Source organism: Schistocerca nitens, chromosome 5 (assembly GCF_023898315.1).
Source record: "Schistocerca nitens isolate TAMUIC-IGC-003100 chromosome 5, iqSchNite1.1, whole genome shotgun sequence".
NCBI lineage: Eukaryota > Metazoa > Arthropoda > Insecta > Orthoptera > Acrididae > Schistocerca > Schistocerca nitens.
The window spans coordinates 23,490,658-23,514,376 of NC_064618.1; the positions used below are offsets into that span (position 1 = coordinate 23,490,658).

Here is a 23,719-nt window from a genome sequence, read left to right on the forward strand (position 1 = left end):
GCTTCGTCACATAGGTAAACGTGCGGGATATAACTGGACGATGCAGGACCGAGTTGATTATGCGGAAATGCAGGTCCAGCAGGAACTTTAGTCACAGGTTAAGCTGTTCAGAAAGGAGAGAAGAGAAACCTTTAATCTCCCTCTATCGACAGAAACGGAGAACAGGCTCCGATTACGGAAGGCTCAGAGAGAAATCGGAAGTGTCATACTCGTTTGCCTTATGCTATTTAGGTAACGGCGGATTTACGAGGTGCGTTCTATAAATACTGCAACGCATTTATTTTCTGAAAGCAGGTCGGTTTTATTCAGGATTTCAATAAACTATATTATTTCCCGCGCTTCTGGCAGAAGATCCTACTTTCCAAGGCGATCTGTGTTCAGTGCGACGGCCTTAGGGGACCTTAGTGACATCTGTATGTCCGCATAATTCCACTCTTCTGGTCGACATCGGAGCCAACGTCTGCCTGCATAAATAACCACCCACCACCCATCATCCACGTATTGCGTCCTGCGGAGTGCAGGCAGATGTCCTGAGCAGACCTGCGCGAGGCCTCTAGTTGTCATGGAGAAGTTCGTTCCTATTTTCGTGGCGAAGAACACGCTGAAGTCGTTTCTTCAGTTTCCTGAGGGTACCACAGTATGCTCCAGAGTTGATCGGTGCACCACCAGGAAGGACATCAAACAGAATAACGCCTTCAGGGCCCCAGAAGCTCTGAACTTTTATCGGAGGAGAGGTAGCGTGGCGAGACTCCACGGATCGCCGTTTTGTTTCCGGTTCGAAATGATGAACCCGCGTTTCATCGCCTGTGACGATATTCGACAAAAAATTGCCACGATCAGCCTCATAACACGTAATAAATGCCGCACACATGTTCCTTCATTGTTCTTTATGGTCCGCTAGGCGTCGAAGAACCTAGTGGGCACACACATTTCAGTGCTCTAGCTTGTGGACGGCAGCACTGCCAATAGAGACGTCGACTTGTGCAGCGGATGTTTGATTGTGACCTGTCGATCACCTCGAATGAGAGTGTCTGCACGTTCCAACACTGCAGAAGCACGGCCAGGCGCCGCGCGGGAGCTCCGACAGGTCTGCGCGACCCTTTGCCGGAAATGACAGAAGCCTCGCCCAACGACTGGTCATGCTTCTGTTCACTGCCAGGTCTCCGTAGACATTCTGCAGGAACCTACGTATATCTGTGACACTCCGGTTTTTCGCCAAAAGAAACTCAGTGACATCCCTCAGCTTGGAACGCAGCTCCGTTGCAGACGCCATTTTGAAGACTAGGTACAGTGCCGCCATCTATCGGAACTTCATGAAACTGTAGGGTCTGAAGCGGGAATATTCCACGATGTCTCACAACAAACTCCTAATTTTTTCAAATGGAACTGGCCGCGAAAAATATGTGTTGCATTACTTACTGAAAGCCGCTCGTATATAGCATCTGACTCAATGCCACACCAAGGCAATAAAAGTACCACCCTATGTGCATAAAACAAAATCTGTGAGTACACTCAGGATTTCTTGACAGGAAGGATATATCATGCATCTCCCAGGTGTACGGTTTGGGGCCCTTTAGGTTAACTTTGTATATTTATCACCAGACAGAGAATATTAACGGCAACTTCAGACAGATGATGCATTTAACAGTAATGAAGTACTGTCTGAAGAAATATGCAGACTTATCCTGATAAGTCTACAACGTCATATGCAGAACGGCAGCTTGCTTGAAATGTTCAGAGAAGTAAATATGTGCAGTAACTCACAAGAGGCAACACGACCACTGGATTCTTGTAATTATTTATGTTTATGATAAGCGAAGTTCAGAAATCAAAGTATTTCGATGAAACTCTTAAAAATTAACGAGAAAAGTGACTTTAAAGTTTTTCGAGCAGCTGTAGTTCGCTATAGCTGGAGTGATTGTTCAGCGGTGCACATGGCTGTGTAGTAAAATAATCGCCTAACACCTGCGGTAACTATAGTTGAATTCTTTTATCTTGGCGGCTCGCGCATGTCCGCCCAGACGCGGGAGATTGCTGCGTTGCCAGTTGCACACGACGCACGCGCCAAGAGAAGCAGCGCCATAGTACAGTATAGTTCGCAAGCTTACGTTTAGGGGGGAACGCGCAGTTTATGAAGTAAAGCCACCACGGCCGCATTAACCCTTTCGCTGCTACAGAGACGTGCTCCCCGCATTCCGCGCTGTGCGCGATTTTGTCACTGCACTGATCGCCTATACTGACACATTGTGTTTCCGACTGCTTTGACACACTTATCATTCGATTCCACAACAACTATTTGGTCCAAAAATTAGATTTTTACACATCTTCTTGACTGATACCTTCCCCCCACTTCCTTTGACTGACTGAAGTGCTTTAAAATAAAGCCAAACGCGCCCGGTGTACATAAAACTTTTATTACAGTCGCGAAAGACGGAATATTTCTCAATATTACATACGACACCTATGTGGTACTCAAATTAAATGAGATATTGTTATACAATAAATTGTATATGAAATTTAGGTACCTTGTCCACATTTCGTTCTCAACATTGTGGCAACTAAAATCGACCATACGGAAAGTATACGCTATGGACTTTTACCTCTGCAAACTCTTCAAAATTTCGTGCAATGGTTTACTACATTTAATGCTGCACAATAACTGGGTTGAACATCGAAACAAAATTAAGTCATTTATGGGGGGAAGGCGTCAGTCAAGAAGATGTGTAAAAATCTAATTTTTGGGCCAAATAGTTTTTGTGAAATCGAATGATAAGTGTGTCAAAGCAGTGGGAACACCATGTGTCTGCACAGGCGAGCAGTGAAGTGATGACAAAATCGCGCACAGCGCGGAATGCGGGGAGCACGTGACTGCAGCAGCGAAAGTGTCAATGAAGAGACAAAGCACTAGAAATTTCAAAAAAACTGCATTCAAACGAATAAAATTCGTGAAGTAAGACACTTCGATATTGTTTTAAAATAAAAAAAATATTTAGCATCGCACAAGGTTTGAACTTCTTACCTATCGCTTTCTTATCCAACGCCTTAATCATTACGCTAACGAAGCTCGTCTTACAATATCTCTCCATAAGGACTCTAACACGTCACGCAAAATTCTGACAAACACTGTTGGTATGCCTATGAATTACTCGCACTTCGTCGAAGTACAATAGGAAATAAACAATTACCGCTGTTCTTTATTGCGAAAAAGCGGTTCGTGAAATTGATACAAATACCTTTCCTTGCCATCGCCTGAATTAAGAGTCTTATTGCTTGTTTGGTTTAATTAATATATAGAAAATGAAGCAACTGGCATAAAGAATGGTTTTTCCAAACTTTCAAAAAACAAAGTCTGCTATCAAGACATTGCTTTTGTTCTATTACTTTATTTATGACTGAATGTTTCTAAAACTGAAGACACTCGTCCGTGCTCTGTACTACAGTCGAGATCTGGCAACGTCGTTCTCTGTTCATTGGCTGACTGTATGTTTTGACGTCAGATGCGCAGATCGAACCTAAACTCGGCCGTCAAGATATATGACGCGCACTTTAATTACCTTTAAATCACTGAAACAAGGAATAACTTTCCTCAGGCCATGTGGCTCAGTGGTGGAACGCTCATCTGACACTTTGATGGACTGAGCTTGATTCCTGGCCGCTACAATTTTGTAAACAAAGATGTAAGCTCTGCAACATTTCCATAAAAAATTAGAAAAACCGGCAGCGCAAGACACCGTTACTCGCTTGATCGAGTCTCATTCCAGTCTTTCTTTTCAGTTTTTTCGTTCACTTCAAATACCTACGTCATTCAGATATAAAACCATCAAATATGTGCTAATTAACACATATCTGTTATTTTGCAATGAAAAACGCACGTCTTCTTACTTCTAATTACGTATCACACACAAAATTCTAGTTTTCATTGCAAATATACGCCCTTAATTAGTGATGCTTTATTTAAGATTTTAAAAAAGATTGTTTGAATTTAAAAAACTTATTGCAAGTAAACGTTTTATTTCTTTAGGTGTTTTACGCTTCTCGGAAAAATAGAACATTCAACTTTGTTTAAAAATTTGCGTCAGCTGCGAATCGGATCCATACAGACCACATACTAGGGGAGCATTCTACCATGCAGCTCCGTCTAAAATTTGCATTTGTTGGAAGTCGAACCCATAGTATCTACATGTTACGCTAGTATAACTTAGGCGCGTGGCCCATTGGAAAATTGATCTAGCTTTAGCGAATCAAAGTTGTTTTCGGAGGCTGATATTTGAATAGTGAACATCGCGTACCATAAATATAATAAATTACAAAAGCCCGACTGTCGAGTGGTCTGTTTGTCAGACAAGTAGTTACCTTACGCCCTGAGCCACAATTGGAATCAGACAATTCGAATAAATTCAAATAAACAGCAAATCGAAGGATATGAAAGAAATTCCCTAAAACCTGCTATACGAATCTCCCGCAGACGAGACCATACTGAGCACTGCACAGCACCGCACACAGGTCCTCCAGCAGCTACTTTTCAACTGGTTCAAATGGCTCTGAGCACTATGAGACTCAACATCTGAGGTCATCAGTCCCCTAGAACTTAGAACTACTAGAACCTAACTAACGTAAGGTCATCACACACATCCATGCCCGAGGCAGGATTCGAACCTGCGACCGTAGCAGTCGCGCGGTTCCACACTGTAGCGCCTAGAACCGCTCGGCCACTCTGGCCGGCGCAGCTACTTTTGCAGCGCTCCATTCGCGAGTAGGGCGGGAACATCCAGTAAGTAATACACTGAGGCGGTGAAAGTCATGGGGCACCTCCCAATATCGCTCCAGTGTAGTGCAGCAGTCCGACGTGGCACGGACTAAAGTCGCTGGAAGTCCACTGCAGAAATACTGAGCCATGCTGCCTCTATAGCTGCCCGAAGGTGCGGTGCAGGATTATGTGCACGAACTGATCAGTCGATCATGTCCCATAAATGCTCACTGGAATTCATGTCAGGCGATCGGGTAGCCACATCATTCGCTCGAACTGTCAAGAATGTTCTTCAAGACAATCGCGAACAACTGTGTTTTCCATAAGAATTCCATCACTGTTTGGGGACAAGAAGTCCATGAATGGCTGCAAACGGTCTCCAAGTAGCGAGACATAATCATTTCCAGTCAATGAACCAGAGGACCCAGTCTATTCCATGTAAACACAGGCCACACCGTTATGGAGCCACCATCAGCTTGCCCCGTGCCTTGTTGATACCTGGCTCTATGCCTTCGTGGGCTCTGTGTCACTCTCGAACCCTTACCAACTGAAATGGGAACTCATCCGCGGCCGGCCGCGGTGGTCTAGCGGTTCTCGGCGCGCAGTCCGGAACCGCGCGACTGCTACGGTCGCAGGTTCGAATCCTGCCTCGGGCATGGATGTGTTGAAAAAAATGGTTCAAAAGGCTCTGAGCACTATGGGACTCAACTGCAGTGGTCTCTGCCTCGTGATGACTGGGTGTTGTGTGGCGTCCTTAGGTTAGTTAGGTTTAAGTAGTTCTAAGTTCTAGGGGACTGATGACCACAGATGTTAAGTCCCATAGTGCTCAGAACCATTTGAACCATTTTTGAACTCATCTGACCAGGCCACGGTTTGACAGTCGTGTAGGGTACAACAAATACGGTCAGGAGCCCAGGAGAGGCGCTGCAGAGGATGCCGTGCTGTCAGCCAAGGCGCTCGCCTCGGTCGTCCGCTGCCATGGCCCATTAATGCCAAATGTCGTTGCAACGTCCTAACGGATACATCGTCATACGTCCCACATTAATTTCTGCGGTTATTTTACACAGCGTTGCTTGCTGTTAGCACTGATTACGCAAACGCCTCTGTTCTCGATTACTAAGTGAAGGCGGTCGGCCACGGAGTTGCCGGTGGTGAAAGGTTGTTGTCGTTGTTGTGGTCTTCAGTCCTTAGACTGGTTTGATGCAGATCTCCATGCTACTCCATCCTGTGCAAGCTTCTTCATCTCTGAGTAACATCTGCAACCTACATCCTTCTGAATCTGCTTCGCGTATTCATCTCTTGTTCTCCCTCTACGATTTTTACCCTCCACGCTGCCCTCCAATACTAAATTGGTGATCCCTTGATGCCTGATCCCTTCTTCTTGTCAAGTTGTGCCACAAACTCCTCCCCAATTCTATTCAATACCTCCTCATTAGTTATGTGATCTACCCACCTAATCTTCAGCATTCTTCTGCAGCACCACATTTCGAAAGCTTCTATTCTCTTCTCGTCCAAACTATTTATCGTCCATGTTTCACTTCCATACATGAGAGGTAATGCCTGAAATTTGGTATTCTCGGCACACTCGGAATACTGAATTCCCTAAAGATTTCCGAAACGGAATGACCCAAGCATCTAACTGCAACTACCATTTCACATTCAAAATCTATTAATTCACGTCGCGCATCCATAATGACGTCGGATATCTTTTCAGATGTATTACCTGAACACAAATGACAACCCTTTTGTATCTGCTGGCCAGTGTGGCCGAGCGGTTCTAGGCGCTTCTGTCTGGAACCGCGCGACTGATACGGTCGCAGGTTCGACTCCTTCCTTGGGCATGGATGTGTGTGATATCCTTAGATTAGTTACGTTTAAGTAGTTTTCAGTTCTCGGGGACTGATGACCTCAGCTCTTAAGTCCCATAGTGCACAGAGCCATTTGAACCATGTTACATCTTGCTATACTGGCGCCATCCTTAGATGTGCAGGTCGCTGTGCCACGACTTTTGTCACCTCAGTGCATGCCTGCAGCGCCGTGTGCTTCACAGTCGTCTGCAAAGTAGCACGTGTGGATCTCGATGCTCGTAGATGCAGATGTACGGGGCGTGCTGAGAATTAATGTCTCTGGATATTTTATATCAAAGCTCTTAAAACTTTTTAAGAAAACCAACTTCATTAACATTCTTCATTTTCATTCTTCGTGTTTACATATCTCGTTCTCTAGTGATGAAAATCGTAACTTATGATGAGGTGTGAGTCTTGTGTTATGATGTTGAGACCATGTTTCAGTCTCCACAATGGGTCGGGAAGGGTTCTCCAAGACCAAAAGAAGCTCGTCAGATGAGGCGAAATGTCAAAGCCAAGCTGATAGTTTTCTGTCACTTTGAATGATTAGCTCACCCAGCATTCGTGCCACAGGGACGAATGTTGGAACGCCTGCGAGAATATGTGGGAAGGAAACGTTCTGAAATTTGCCGAGACAATTCATGGCTCTTCCATCACGATAACGCGCACACACACATATGTCCCTGTTGGTGGCTGACTATTGTACAAGAAACGAAATCATTGTGCTGCCTCCTCCTCCGTACTCTCCATACGTGGCCCATGCAGAAGATTTGCAACGTTAGACGATATTCAGCAAGAGGCGTACCAAGACTGCTTCCGAAAGTCTAAACGGCATTGGGAGCGGTGTATCAATTGTGGAGGAGAGTTTTTCGAAGTTGACCATGCGCCATAAGTAAAACACAAGCGTAGAAAAATTTTGTGGACAAAATTCCGGAATTTTTCGAACAGATACCGCTGTTTTGCTTCGCCTAGTAAAAGTACTACAGACTGATTTCACTCAGAAGAATAAGTGGATAACTCGGTCAGCAAAACCACTAAAAAGTGCTTTGAAGTAAACGAACGTCCGCCCCCGGTAGCTGAGTGGTCAGCGCGACAGACTGTTAATTCTAAGGATCCGGGTTCGATTCCCGACTGGGTGGGAGATTTTCTCCGCTCAGGGACTGGGTGTTGTGTTGTGATAATCATCATCATTTCATCCCCATCGACGCGCAAGTCGCCGAAGTGGCGTCAAATCGAAACAGTTGCACCAGGCGAGCGGTCTACCCGACGGGAGGCCCTCGTCACACGACAGTATCATTATTAATTGAATGAATGAGTGAATACAAGCTTCAACTGACAGAAACACTAAGGACTGCTTTCACTTGAAAAGGAAACAATGAAAAACTCACGACTGGACAGTCTGTCAACTCGTTTCATTCGGCTGCTCCCGGGGACTGGTTTCAAAATGGTTCAAATGGCTCTGAGCACTATGGGACTCAACTGCTGTGGTCATCAGTCCCCTAGAACTTAGAACTACTTAAACCTAACTAACTTAAGGACATCACACACATCCATGCCCGAGGCAGGATTCGAACCTGCGACCGTAGCAGTCGCACGGTTCCTGACTGCGCGCCTAGAACCGCGAGACCACCGCGGCCGGCGACTGGTTTCAAGGCAAAGAAATGGATGAATAAATATACCACCGATATGTAATACTGCAACTGACTCACTCAATTATTTTCATTCTTTTGCTCTCACAGACTGGTTTGACTCAAAAGAATGCCGATACATAAAGCTACAATCGAATGAGTCGATTGTTTTCCAACGAGTAACAGAATCGATTGTTTTCACTCGGTTGTTCTCATGACTAACCCTGGGAGAAACAAGTGTCTGTCAGCGACAGAGTGGTTTGTTGTTATCGTCACTGTAGAATATTTGACTTTGTTGACGGAGCCACACCATAAGTCTACTTGCAACGCGTCATTTCTAGCCAAGTGAACCACTGGAAGGCGTTCGTAAGTTTTGGGAACAGATGAAAATCGGATGGGGCCAAGTCGAGACTGTATGGAGGATGATGAAAGGCGGTGAACCAAAGCGTGGGACTGTTGCGGATGTCGCAGCGTTCGTGTGGCATTGTAATGCTGGAGGAGGCGGTGCTCAGTGAGCAGAACAACTTTTCGAATTCGTGCTTTCAGTTTTCTGGGGTTCTCGCAGTACACCAACTTCGTTACTTTGCTCACCGCCGTGGCACAGTCAACAATTCGGAGCCCCATAGCGGCAGAGGGTTGCAACTTGTGTCAGCGAAGCATTACCAGTCGACCAGTACTCTGTGTGACACTGAAAGGTCTCTGTTGGATTCCTTTCATGTTTAATTTCTTAAATCTGATGTCATTTATGGAGTAAATTCCTCTCCTAAATTTACTGTGGCGTTTCTGACTATCTGGGAGGAGACTGAGTAGTGGAACGTGTTACTTTTACACGTAAACAAGAACGATCTGTCACACTACTACACTTTAAAACAAAGTTTATATGTAATTCGTATATGTAATTCATGTCACACAGTCTCATACGGAACCTACATCCGCTTTCTGTTATATACTGTGTAAGATAAGATACTGTCATCCCCCTTCCCTTCTGTGTGAGAGGATGAATGATCAAATGTGTTTGTAGTTGCATGCTTGAGGGTAGCAGACAAGGCTGTCTGCTAGAGAACAGTAGGACCAACGTTGGAACAGGTAGCTACGGTTCCTAAAAGCAAAGAGGTTTCTATTCTTAGTATGGTCCGGTCCGTCCCTTGTCAGGTTGGTATAGGAAGCTGCCCCTCTGGCCCCTTCCGTTTGTCTTTGTGAGCCACTCTGAGGGAGCACGCTGGGCAGTAGAGGCAGTTGCAGTCCAGTAGTAGGCAGTGGCAGTCTGGCGGTGGCGAACGTCTGAAATGGTAAGATCTCCGGCTAAGCGCGTGTCTGCTAAGTCCGTAGGACAATGGATTTGTTAAGTTCAGCCTAACTGAGAATTCAATCTAAAATATCTAAGGTTACCTTAAATTGCAGCGTAGTGTAATTCTCGTGTGAAGTTCATATTATTTTCCGGTTGTTGCTTTGTTACTACTTTGTGAGTAAAGTGGAACCACGTGTTGATCAGTAACTCTAACTATGATCAATCTTAAATGCGAATGCTTGTGTGATTATAACGTCTCGTCTTAACAATATTTTTAATATAGCAACTTTTCTTTATCTTCAACCCACGTGGGATGTACTTTGCGAGACCAGTACCACGTGCTTATATAACTGTTTGACCCGTCAGGTTAACAGTAAGACGTTAATAACCAGTTCGAGGTTTTTCTTTTGTAATTTGCTTTTCGATCGAATTTATTTTAATTATCAAAATTACTGTGGAGTTATACGCTTTCTGTAAACCAAGTTGACCACGTGAAGCATGTGGTGTAATCATCAAAGTAGCCCTCAGCTATTCTTCTTGGGAAGATTTCACAAAGAGTTAATATGAATTTAGTATACCAGTGTGTGGTAATTACATGACGGACAGGATTGTGCTACGAACGTAATTTCTTTGACTGAAAATTTGAATCTGTTGGTTGTGGTTAACTTTCTCTTGCATGTGTTTCAATGTTCTTTGTGTGTTGTTTTATGAATCCAGTGTTGTATCCAGTCTCCCAATCTTGGCTCCATATTTTGTGTTCCGTAAGATTCCAATCTCACATTTTCACAATCGTAAATAAGGCACCAGCTCAGTTATAACTCACGTATAATATGCTGAAATTTCAATGAACAATCTTAAAATAAATTTGCAAATATAAACTGATTTCTTTCTTTTTATTTAAATTCTCCTTTTATATAGATATATTACCGGTTGTTGTATGACTGTAAAAGATTATAATCAATGTTAGTCTGATTGGTAATGTGGTAAACCTAGACTAGTTACCTGCTGAAACAGTTGCCCAGTATACGCACGGTTAACCTCCCCAGACAGCTCACGGCTTTCAACCCACTATTATTGTCCATTAGCACCGATTTCTGCATAGCAAAATTCATGTAGAAATATTACAACACGTAATACCGCAACCGATATTGAGAACAAAGTAAGGAATTCGGAGGCATTAGTTGTTAGCACGCTCCCGTGGAGAGGAGGAAAGAAGTGGCGGCCGCGTCGTGCAATCGCCGGCGAGCGCAGCGCTTCCTCGAGCAGCCGCGACGGGGCGGATGCCGGGCCCGCGCAGGCGGGAACTGCGCACCGTGACGTCACGCGCTGCAAGGCCGCCCGCTCACACGGCTGGTGCTGCGCGTCTGCACGGACGGCACAGTCCGCCGCTTCGCTTCGCTTCGCTTCGTTCGTGGCGAATGCGCGCGGAACCATACCGCCGGCTCCTGTTGGACTGCTTCCCAGTTCTGGTTCCTGGTAACATTCTGTGGCGTCCACCATTTCCTGTGGTGGCCGATAAATAACTATCGTAGGTTCCTTGTTAAAACTTATTACCGTGTCGAATGAAATGAGTTACGAAATTCGCAGCCAGCCCCTGCCATCATCTGCTGCCTGTTTCCTACGCTTGCTTGTGGACGTTAGTAAAGTCCTTCCAAATAGTGTAGGATCTCAATGCAGGTTCAGCTTTTCTGAGATCAAAAGTCATTTGCTTTCCAGTCTGCTCTTGCTCGTCATCAAAGAAACAAACCGGTTATCCGTGTCTAGTAGTAACAATCGTTATTTTACCATCTACTTATATAGTCAATAACACCACAGCATTTTTCAGCTTTTATAGCTATTCCTCAGTAGCCAATAGAGAAATGTTACAAACTACTGTGTAATTCCTTGGGGTATTGCGAGATACGAATTTAGAAATGAAGAGGTTTAAAATAATGTTAACGCTCGAGGAACTAAATGTTGCGAATTATGGAAATATTACGAAATACCGATTCACATCGTCTTGAAACACTGTTCGACACTTGCAGTACTGCATTTAATCAGCTGATTTTCGTATTTGGAGTCAAAAGAATGTTCGTTGTTACAAGTCATCATCCAACATTAGTGTCAGCTGGCAAAATTATGTAGAGATATCCCCTTAAACATCAAAGGCTGTTCATTCAGAATAATTATTCACGTATAAAAAGTCATATAGTAATTTTATATCAAGCGACAATCATACTGTTTTAAGCACCTAATATTACGTTAAAAGTCGTTCACTGGAGGGTATTGTACCGATTAAATTTTACACGAAACATGTATTTGTCGATTCAGTATGACATTTTATGAATATCCTGCGACTCCTGGTTCTTACGCGTAACGATTAATGTTTCTTGATTGAGATCCCGTTTTATGTTATTTCAACGTAACGCATAATACGAAAGTTATTTTCGATTGCAACTTCTTTAGTCAAGTTGGGGGACGAATTATTGTACCCAAATACAGTAGTATTGTTAATCTCGTTTGGAATCGTCATTCCATTAATTCTAAATAATGTGATGTGGAATGACTTAAGAACAATTAGTGTACTCCTGATTTAGAACGAAGTTGTTAAGAGTGCTTTGAAGTTTGTTGTCAATTCAGAAACTTGTTTTCGTATTCTGGTGAAACAAGCCTTACCACGTATGTTGCCTAGAAAAGAGGGAGCAGAATATTTGATATTTATTTTGAGGTAACCATTGCGGGTAAAATAAACGGGCCTATTCCGTCTTTTATTTTTTACCTAGCCTGTTAAGCAACACAGGATTATTTAGTGACTGGCACTATCAATATGTCAGTCAGTCATTAACAATTGTCTCCTACTCAAAAAGGTCATCGTACAAACTTAATTGAAATCGATATTGTCTCGTAAAAAGCTAAAATTGGTGGGTGCTACGTGTCAAACCCCGCTGCCAGTTGATTTATGGTCTCTCTTGTCTTTCTATAGCCTCATCTGACACTTTTGCGCAGCTGTGGCCTCACTATCAGATTTCCTTTATATTACGCAATATGTGCAACTAATCTCTGGGACTGTGGTGACATTTTAGCGCGGAATACAGTGAACATTGCGCTTTAAACGATTAATTTCACACCAGCTTCAGATCAAAACATTTAGATAACTGCTTTTCGCCAAGTTGTCTTTTTATTCCAAATTTCCATTCAGTTATTCTCAGTTGCGTGCGGTACCTATTTGTTGTTACCCTTTCCCTAATTCCACGTTATTGGGTCTTCCTATACTCTTTCATGAACTTCATTCACCAAAATATTTTAATTTCTCTATTCTCAGTCCCTTTTTCCAAACCTCGTCTGTCAGTCTTTTTCTTTATTTTAATCATGCGTAGCGTAGAGTACGGAAAAGAGAGGTAGTTAGTACGATAGTCATCTGTTTATAATTATAACAGTAACAAAATACTTCCGCGTTACATCTATTAAACAATACTTGTATTTTAGTACGGGTTCGGTTTCCAGATAAAACCTATTCGAGATCCTACTCCATTGACTTCACGTGTGTCGATGGAAACAAGAGGTTCAAAAATGGCTCTGAGCACTATGGGACTTAACATCTGAGGTCATCAATTCCCTAGAACTTAGAACTACTTAAACCTGACTAACCTAAGGACATCACTCACATCCATGCCCGAGGCAGGATTCGAACCTGCGACCGTAGCGGTCTCGCGGTTCCACACTGAAGCGCCTAGGACCGCTCGGTCACACAGGCCGCCGAAACAAGAAGAAAAAAATGATTGGCAACATGCGTTGTATAGGAGACTAAAGAAACTTTTTCTGGAAATTAAGAACTCGAATGAAGTTGTCAGTTATGGAAACGCAACGACTGAAAGGCGTTACAGAAGGCTGCTTACGATAAGAAAATGTTTTTGGGCAACTTCCGATGTATTCCAAGAATTGAAGTCCAGTACATTTAACAGCTCTTTTCAGACGTACACGAAGAATTATGGAGTGGGTAAAAAAGAATGAAGTACAAAATAAGGTAATAACGTAGAATTATAAGAGATTCAGTAATTGTTTGCTGCTTCGATATGCCGAGTATCAGATGCCTGAAAGGGCTTTTACAATTCTTCAGTGTTTGAATGGTTAGTGAAAGCAGTGCTCAGAAAGTAGGAGCCGTAATGAAACAGTCCTCATAAAGGTGACGTGGGGTTTAACAGTTGTCCGCGAAAGGTCGTTAAAACAAAATGTTAGTTTTCCGTACAGGTAAGTTACTCAGTGTGATCTGAGTTGTTCAGATAAATACTTGTCGTACGAGAAATGCCCAATCAGTGTTCGTAATGAGCGTCTAAGACAAAATTATTCGTGTCAAATAGGCGCAAGGAAAATATCGAGAGGAGAAATTAAAAAAAAAAAAAGGATAGACGGAAAGGTCAAAACACTCCACAACTTCACTGTGATTAGATGGTGAGGACGTTGTAGACAACAACAGAGACCGAAGAAGTTCATGACCAATTTAAAAAAGCGCGATGGCGTGGTGTATAGCTCAGAGACCAGACAGCAAGTGTGCAGTAAGTGTGTCACACACAGTATCTAGATACGAATGTGACACCAAAACTATTGTTATTACGGTACCGCATATTAGTGCCTCGTGAGTGTTAATGAGGCTAAAGTGACCACACTACAACCGTACAACTGGAGAGTTAGAAAGTAATTCGAATCAGAGCAACTGTCGTTATGCCTAGACTGTACAGGAAATTTAGTGCAAGACAAAAATATTTTATACAAAGGCACAATCGATTGATTAAACATCGTCACTGATGGTAAGAACGAATAGAGCGAGCAATCTCAGATCTTTAATCGACTGTGGCTGACAAACAAAGAAGGAATGAGGACTCTCGATCACTAGTGCCATTCTGGACGGGGTGGCAGCACGTGGTAAGTCAGGTGGGTCGCCTTCACTGCCTTAGAGGTCTCGTGGTGGTCTTTAGGCTCGCGTGCATTCTTTTCTGCAGCGGAGCGGCGTGGTGCAGTGTCCATTCAACCTCTTGTGGGGTAGGCGAGTTAACGAACAGCGAAAAAAAAGAGAACAAGTAAGCCGGAAAAAAAGTGATCAGAACGGAAGTTTTGCACCAGGTTCGAGGCACGCAACTTTTAACGTGAACATTGGCCACTCCATGGCAACAAGATACGAAATGTTACATAGCAACGTAACCCAGAAGGAAGGCCCGTATGATATGTTTGTTGCGATGACCACTGTGGGGCCTAAAGCGCGGAGTGTGATGTCTGGAAGAGACTTGCAAACAGTGTCCGTATGCCTCACCGCTGCGGCTTATCGCAGAATTATTGTTTTATCGCTGGACTGAAGGCTGAGCAAAGTGTCATGTGACGACAACTGCTCACAGATACGTAAGACGCTCACGTTGTCGGCGTTTACGGTCCTCGTTTGAGGCATTATCGACGGCGACCTGAAACGGAAAGTCCTCGAGGTCTGCACTTCCTCAGCGAACTCGAAAAACAAAATCGCGCCTCACTGTTGAACGCTAAATGTCTCACAGATCAGACGGAGACTTCTGAAGGCCACACCGTCCGATTACCGATGACGAGATCTGTTTCCAAAACACTTAGACAACCTCTGCCAGAGGAAAAAGACAACGTTGGCACAACCTGACGTGCTACACAGCAGTACACGGAAACATGCCTCATTCACTGCTTCCGTCATTTGCTTCGAACGTGAACAAAGGCAACGTAACCAGTCGCCAAACTTCGGTTCTTCAACACCGGTAGCTATGCTCCACCGTCAAATGGTTCAAATGGCTCTGAGCACTATAGGTCATCAGTGCCCTAGAACTTATAGGACTTCACACCTGAGGTCATCAGTGCCCTAGAACTTAGAACTACTTAAACCTAACTAACCTAAGGACACCACACAGCCGGCCGGAGTGGCCGAGCGGTTCTAGGCGCTACAGTCTGGAAGCGCGCGACCGCTACGGTCGCAGGTTCCACTCCTGCCTCGGGCTTGGATGTGTGTGATGTCCTTAGGCTAGTTAGGTTTAAGTAGTTCTAAGTTCTAGGGGACTGATGACCTCAGCAGTTAAGTCGCATAGTGCTCAGAGCCATTTGACATCACACACAGCGCTGTTCCGGACTGAAGCGCCTAGAACCGCTCGGATACAAAGGGGCTCCACGGTCAGTTTTGGGCTGTTATTTAAGCTCCTGTACTCGCAGAAAAAGCTGCGATCTCGAAATTTCTGCAGCCTCGCGTATCGACCTAACGTGTTCTCACCGAGAGCTGTGAATGCACTGTGCAGCTCCAGTGTTGAGTTACTGAACTGAGTGCCAAGTAATCGCCCGGTGATGCACTGCAGCCTTCGAGCGGATGTATTGAAGTCTTCGAGCGCGCCGTGTCTCAAGAATTAAGGTTTAGCGAGTAGCGCACGGACATGAACAGCACGTATAAGCACGCGTACAGTATAACGGCTCTGAGCTGTCGGCCGAGTACTCACCAACCATGGCGCGGCCGCCACGGACCCGCCTGATGACCTCGACCCTGCCGGCTGCTGCGGTGTGTTGTGCTGTGGTGCTGTGCTGTGGTGCGGTGGCGGATGCGTGTTGCGCCGGCCGCAGCGCGGAGCGGCCGCTGCGTGTTTGGCTGCTGCCACGTGCGAGGTCGCCCTCTTATAGAGAGCGGCTGTCAGTTGCAAGGCCGGGGCGGCGGGGCGGCGGGGAGCCGCGGCGGGCGTTGCGTGCGAGCCGAGCAACAGCTGCAGTCAGCTGGCGGGTCGCGATGGTTGGCAAGTGAGAGGGGAAGGGGGAGGGGGCCGGCGCTCTGACGTCACGCAGTGGCGAAACGACGCAGCAACCGCTAGCCAGAAGACGAGCTAGGCCGCTTCCTAGAAGCGGGCGCCCGGCAGGCAGGCGCTATCGACCGATCGATACCGATCGCTTGCCCTCGGCGCTACACCTGCCCTCGCTGTCACAAGTCCCGGTGCGGCTCCGTAAGAAGTCACTTCCTCTGACGTGACAGCGTCTCGGCCACTTCATAGCATATTGTTCCATCATTTTGTGTCCCAGGTAAATGACTTCCTCCTCCCTCTTCATATGTTTTACGAATTTTCAGCATGAACGTCTACGAGAAGAGATGCAAAATTACACCATCAAATAAAGGAATGCTTGCTTGGTTCACAAAAACAACTAAGCACGTTAGTCAATTAATGTCAATTTCGTATGCACTTATTTTAAAATTGATAGCTTTCGTATTGATACATAATACAATAAGATGAGTACTGAACAGAAAAGCATGGTAATGATGATCAAGTTATTTATCCAAAATCCCTAAGAGTTTACTGAAGACGAGGCGCGGGATGACAGAAACGTCATTGTAAAACTATTGTTGTTGCGCTCTTCACTTGGAAGACTGGTTTGGTACTACTCCCTCCTGTGCAAGCCACGTAAGCCATGCAAACTGCGTAACTATTGCAAGCTACGTTCACTCGATCCTACCTGGTCTGCTCATGCCTAGGTATCCTTCTACAATTTTGCCCCCAGCCAAGTCTCCACACATACACACACACACACACACACACACACACACACACACACACATACACAGATGCACACACACACACACACGCACAACACACTTACACTCTCTCCATTACCAAACTAACTATCCGGTCATGCCTCAGAATATCCTCTTAACCGATCCCTTCTTTCAGTCAGGTTGCGCTACAAATTTCTCTCCTTCTCATCTGTTCCTCGGCGCCCCCCTGTTGTGCCACATCTCGAAAGCTTCTGTAGTCCTCTTGTTTGAACAGCTCATCGAGCACAGTTCTCGCTTTTACAAGCCTACATTACAGATAAATACCTTTAGAAAACACATTGAAAGGTCTCTGTTGGATTCCTTTCATGTTAATTTCTGAAATCTGTTGTCATTTACGGCATAAATTCCTCTTCTAAATTTACTGCGGCGTTTCTGACTATCTGGGAGGAGACTGAGTAGTGGAACGTGTTACTTTTACACATAAACAAGAACGATCTGTCACACTACTACACTATAAAACACAGTTTATATGTAATTCATGTCACACAGTCACATACGGAACCTACATCCGCTTTCTTTTATATACTGTATATGATAAGATACTGTCATCCCCCTTCCCTTCTGTGTGAGAGGGTGAATCAGCAAATGTATTTCTAGTTGCATGCTGGATGGTAGCAGACAAGCCTGTCTGCTAGAGAACAGTAGGACCAACGTCGGAACAGGTAGCTACACTTTCTGAAAGCAAAGAGGTTTCTATCCCTAGTATGGTCCTGTCCGTCCCTTGTCATGTTGGTATAGGAAGCTGCCCCTCTGGCCACTTCTGTTTGTATTTGTGAGCCGCCCTCAGGAAGGGACCACGGCAGTCTGTCCGCGGCGAGCGTCTGAAGTGGTAAGATCTCCGGCTAAACGCGTGTCTGCTAAGTCCGTAGGACAATGGATTTCTTAAGTTCAGCCTAACTGAAAATTTAATCACCTTTATTTCAGGTTTAGCTATAAAATATCTAATATTATCTTAAATTGCAACGCAGTGTGATTCGAGTCTACAGTTCAGAATGTTCCAGTAGTTGCTTTGTCACTACTTTGTGAGTAAAGTGCAACCACGTGTTGATCAGTAACTCTACTAAGATCATCAATCTTAAATGCGAATGTCAGTGAGATTATAACGTCTCGTCTTGACAATATTTTCCAATATAGCAACTTTTCTTTATGTTCAACCCACGTGTGGTGTACTTTGTGAGACCAGTAACACGTGCTTATACAACTGTTTGACCCATTAGGTTAATAGTAAGACGATAGTAACCAGTTCGAGGTTTTTCTTTTGTAAATTGCTTTTCGATCTAATGTATTTTAATTATCAAGATTATTGTGGAGTTACACTCTTTGTGTAAAAAAAGTTGACCACGTGAACCATGTGGTGTAATCATCAAAGTAGTCCTCAGCTATTCTTTTCGGGAAGATTTCACAGAGAGTTAGTATGAATTCAGTATACCAGTGTGTGGTAATTACATGACGGACAGGATTGTGCTACGAACGTAACTTCTTTGGGTGAAAATTGAATCGGTTGGTTGTGGTTAATTTCCTCTTGCATATGTTTCAACGTTCTTCGTGTGTTATTTTATGAATGCAGTGTTGTATGCAGTCTCCCAATCTTGGCTCCATATTTGATGTGTTCCGTAAGATTACAATCTCACATTTTCACAATCCTAAATAAGGCACCAGTTTAGTTATGAATCAAATTTAATATGCTGAAATTTCAATGATCAATGTTAAAATAAATTTCCAAATATAAACTGATTTATTTCTTTTTATTTAAATTCTCGTATATATATATATATATATATATATATATATATATATATATATATATATATATATATATATATATATCACCGGTTGTCATATGACTATTAAAAGATTATAATTAATGTTAGTCTGGTTGGGAATTTGGTAAGCTAGACTGGATACCTGGTGAAACAGTTGCACGGTAATGCAAGGTTAACTTCCCCAGACAGCTCACAGCTTTTAACCCATTTTTATGGTCTTGAATAGCAGCACCGCTTGCAGAGCAAAATAAAGCAACAACTTTACAACTTCATAACACTTAAATTAATCTTACACCTTCTTATGAAACGCTTTTCTTGGTACTGCGAGCCTGCATTTTATACTGACTTTAACTCGGGAATCATCCGTTGTTTGAAGGTAATTGTGCACGCCATACGAAATACAGAGACATCCACGTATTTGACATAGCGTCCATAATAGCACTAATACAACCTTCAAATTACGTAAAAATGAGCGCACACTTCTTACGTGACTTCACGTCACACCCGTCACCATCAGTTATTTTGCTGCCCAAATAGCACAACTCATCCACTACTTGTAGCGTCTCATTTCCTAATCTAATTATCTCACGTCGCCTGATTTAATTCGACAACTTCTCATCGCCGGCCGCGGTGGTCTCGCGGTTCTAGGCGCGCAGTCCGGAACCGTGGGACTGCTACGGTCGCAGGTTCGAATCCTGCCTCGGGCATGGATGTGTGTGATGTCCTTAGGTTAGTTAGGTTTAAGTAGTTCTAAGTTCTAGGGGACTGATAACCACAGCAGTTGAGTCCCATAGTGCTCAGAGCCAACTTCTCATCACCCTTGTTTCGCTCTTGTTGACATTCATCTCGTAACTTCCTTCCAAGACACTATCCGTTCCATTCAACTGACAGTGCAAGTCTTTTGCAGTCTGTCTGAATCGCAGTGTCATTCGGAAAACCTCGAAGCTTTACTTTTTGTGGCACGACTCGTTCGAAGTTGACGCCAGACTGGATTTAATGAGAAAGCATTAAGAACGTAAAACGCAGTATGCTGTCGACTTGGAACGAAGCAACGCGGACTTTAAATGAAGCGACATCGACACCAGAAACCTCAACAATCAGCGAGCGGTCAAACTCGGATAACATGTGGGCCCGCTGTGTCACGCAGCCAAGTTAGTCTCTGACAGGTTGCGGTGGGAGCGGTGTGACTGCTCATGTGGGAATTTAATGAAGACTTGATAGTAGTGGCGGAGAAACATTCCAACAAAGTATACTCTGTTGTATGCAAAAAAAGACAAACATTATGATCGTAAAGTAAACAAGTGGACGGAACGTAAACCTGAACACGATATTGAATCGTCACCATTCTCGCTATGCAGAAAAACAAAGCTGGCAAGTAAAAGAACTTTTTAAATCGAAAAATAATTTCAGGTTTCCTCCTCGTCACGTTTCCTCCGAGCCCGTCGCGTAATTCCGCAATAATTTGTCTTCTGTTGTATTGTTGCATCTAAGATGTGCAGAAGTTCAAATGGTTAATACCACCAAAAGATACATACCAAAACGAAATACATCGATTAGTGTACAACTGCCAAACGGCAGGACACCTCGTCATAATTTGTGTGAGTAGGATCGTTTCAAAAAAATGGTTCAAATGGCTCTGAGCACTATGGGACTCAACATCTTAGGTCATAAGTCCCCTAGAACTTAGAACTACTTAAACCTAACTAACCTAAGGACATCACACACACCCATGCCCGAGGCAGGATTCGAACCTGCGACCGTAGCAGTCGCGCAGTAGGATCGTTTGTTGTGCAATGTACTGACAACGTAAATTATCCTAAAAATATTTAAATCGTAACAATAATATTACAGTGCAAAACTGTATAACCACTGAGGCTGCAGCTCCTACCCAGAGTAATAGCTTGTCATATGTATTGCACACAGACAGAATCAGGCAATTAACATATTTGATGCGTCTCGTGGGATGGTATTTTTATATTAACCATTTGAACATCTCTCCCTCTTCGATGCAATTTTTTGCATAACCTATCTGAAGATGGCTTGTATATAAACCGGAACTAGTAATCAAATAATATAAAATTTTCGCACTTAACTATCAAGGGCTAAATCCATCGTTTTAGTTCCACAGATCGCGTACCTGCACTTTGACCATGTCAAACAACTAAAAAATTCAATTAATGAAGTGTTAATGTAGCTACGTTTCAGAGCTACTATTTTGAGTAACGACAGGAAGTAACAGTTCCCTCTCAAGCGTGTGGCACCCTCCACAATTCACGACACTGTACAGAGTGAAACGAAATTCGCGCACTCGAGATTCGCAGCGTGACTCCTCATACGTCAGCGATAAAAAAATGTTTGTCGCAAAATTTCGTCCAGCGAGTGCATCCGGCAGAAAATGGACGTTAAAGAGTGGCAATCTGTCAACACTGTAATCAACTAATTACCTTTGTCAGCACCTAATAGTTGTGGTGCACAATTGGTGCAGTGGATAGAGTTTTGGGTTAGCATGCAGGAGGACGTGGATTCGATCTTTTGATTTTTTTTTTAATTTGCTAATTTCATTCTGATAGTTCATACTGTAATATACGCCGTTTCTTAGGTCACATGTATCCTAAATTTGCAACATTTTGTAACACTGAACGTAACAAATATGTGGTTTCACAAACAAGAAATAGAAAGTTGAAACAAATGACATGTCACAGGACAGAATACCTACAAAAACAATATCTGTATCGAGATGCTAAAGATGCGCCTGTTCCATGTAATGCACATTACCCCTCAGACACATATTGTTGTGTATCATTCATACCGACATCGCTAATTGTGAAATGTTCTGCTTCGAATTACACTGTGTCCGTAACGGTAATAGACGTTATGTTTCCACAATCCCATCGATAGAATGATTGTAGTGGACTGTTAAGGCAGCCAGTCCACAGTGAAGTAGCCGAAAGGGCACACGTACACACACGCCGACTGGCGCGAAGTCTGGAACAGGATTCGTAATGAATGTGATAAAGAAAAGAACGTAGCTACTAGAACACTTAACTTTTATATTGTCCTTTGGTATACAGCATTCTGGATGATACAAGTGAGACTCTATCTTGAGGTACATGCAACGTTACAAATGGTTAATGGCGCCTTGCTAGGTCGTAGCCATTAACTTAGCTGAAGGCTATTCTAACTGTCTCTCGGCAAATGAGAGAAAGGCTTCGTCAGTGTAGTCGCTAGCAACGTCGTCGTACAACTGGGGCGAGTGCTCGTACGTCTCTCGAGACCTGCCGTGTGGTGGCGCTCGGTCTGCGATCACTCAGTGGCGACACGCGGGTCCGACATGTACTAATGGACCGCGGCCGATTTAAGCTACCACCTAGCAAGTGTGGTGTCTGGCGGTGACACCACAATGATAATAATAATAATGCATTGAAATACATACTAAACAGCATACTGTTACCAGACTCAGTGTTGAGACACATGGGACCATGGTGATAACACATGCAAAAAGTAACCAAGTTTCGACATAATTCGCAGAGCACATTGGTGTAGTCCTATTGGTAACGTAAGGCCCTAACGACATGTATGGACCTGAACGAGGCAAGAATAATAGTTGCTACTAATCTCTGGGACCATTGGAGGTGGACGCAAAAAAAAAAAAAAAAAAAAAAAAAAAATCGCGTCTAGTGGATGAGGTAATTGTGAAATTCCATGACATGAAAAGGGCTTCTTTCAACGCTGACCAATCTTCCATTACTACGATTGTATAATGTAAGTGCAAGTGTTTTCTAGAGGACTCGCTCCAATCGGTGGTGATGATTAAGATGCCAGATACTGCGTTACCTGTACTACATTTACCAAATAAGAAACATAGGCCTCAAACCAGGATCGAACCGTCGACCTGCTGCATGCTAACCCAAAACTCTATCCATTGCATCAAGCGTACAGCAGAAGGTTTGAGTGCTGACAGAGGTACTTACCATAAATGTGGTTAAAATGTTGCCAGATTGCCACTCCTGCTGGATGTATTCGCCGGACGAATTTTTGTGAGAGACATTCTCTTATCACTGGCATGTGAGGAGTTTCGCTGCGAAGCCCGAGTACGCGAAAAAAAAAAAAAAAAAAGGTTCAAATGGCTCTGAGCACTATGGGACTTAACATCTGAGGTTATCAGTCCCCTAGAACTTAGAACTACTTAAACCTAACCAAACTATGGACATCACACACATCCATGCCTGAGGCAAGATTCGAACCTGCGACGGTAGCGGTCGCGCCGTTCCAGACTGACGCGCCTAGAACCGCTCGGCAACACCGGCCGTCCCGAGTACGCGAATTTCGCTTCACCCTGTATTACGACAAAGCGCCACGTTCCTTTTTTTTTCCTTTCATGTAACAGATTCGATATGTCACCATTTTCTTTCAAGATTAATATGAAGTTTACATTAATTATATTGTAACCAATAAGCCCTCGGTCACAGATATTAAGTCAAAATTGACCTGGTTTCGACGCTACTATGAGCGTCGTCTTCAGAATTAGACTAACTGTACTAAAACATTAGGTATATAGTACATTAATAAAATTAAAGTTTGTAATGACTCGAAAAGATGCAGTACTTACAAGTCACATATTAAAAAAAGATCTCAGCCGGAAAGGCGACGTCATGAACACTTGTCAGATGGCGAGCCGCTAAGGGCTGCTCGTACTGCGGTCAAGGGTTGCGACAAGACCTCAGTCTTTTCGAGTCAGTACAAACTTTAATTTTATTAATGTACTATATACCTAATGTTTTAGTACAGTTAGTCTAATTCTGAAGACGACGCTCATAGTAGCGTCGAAACCATGTCAATTTTGACTTAATATTTGTGACCGAGGGCTTATTTGTTACAATAC

General features: G+C 43.8%; 1 protein-coding gene across 1 annotated transcript in view; it reads right to left on the reverse strand.

Annotated features, from left to right (window-relative positions):
- LOC126259513 (uncharacterized) overlaps positions 1-23,719 on the reverse strand; it is a 62,637-nt gene that overhangs the window by 16,519 nt on the left and 22,399 nt on the right. The window contains exons 2-3 of the mRNA XM_049956367.1: positions 16,492-16,600; positions 15,978-16,148 (exon numbers count right to left, since the gene is read on the reverse strand). Of these exons, the coding sequence (XP_049812324.1) occupies positions 15,978-16,148; positions 16,492-16,600 (280 nt within the window). The remainder of the gene's footprint in view (positions 1-15,977; positions 16,149-16,491; positions 16,601-23,719) is intronic.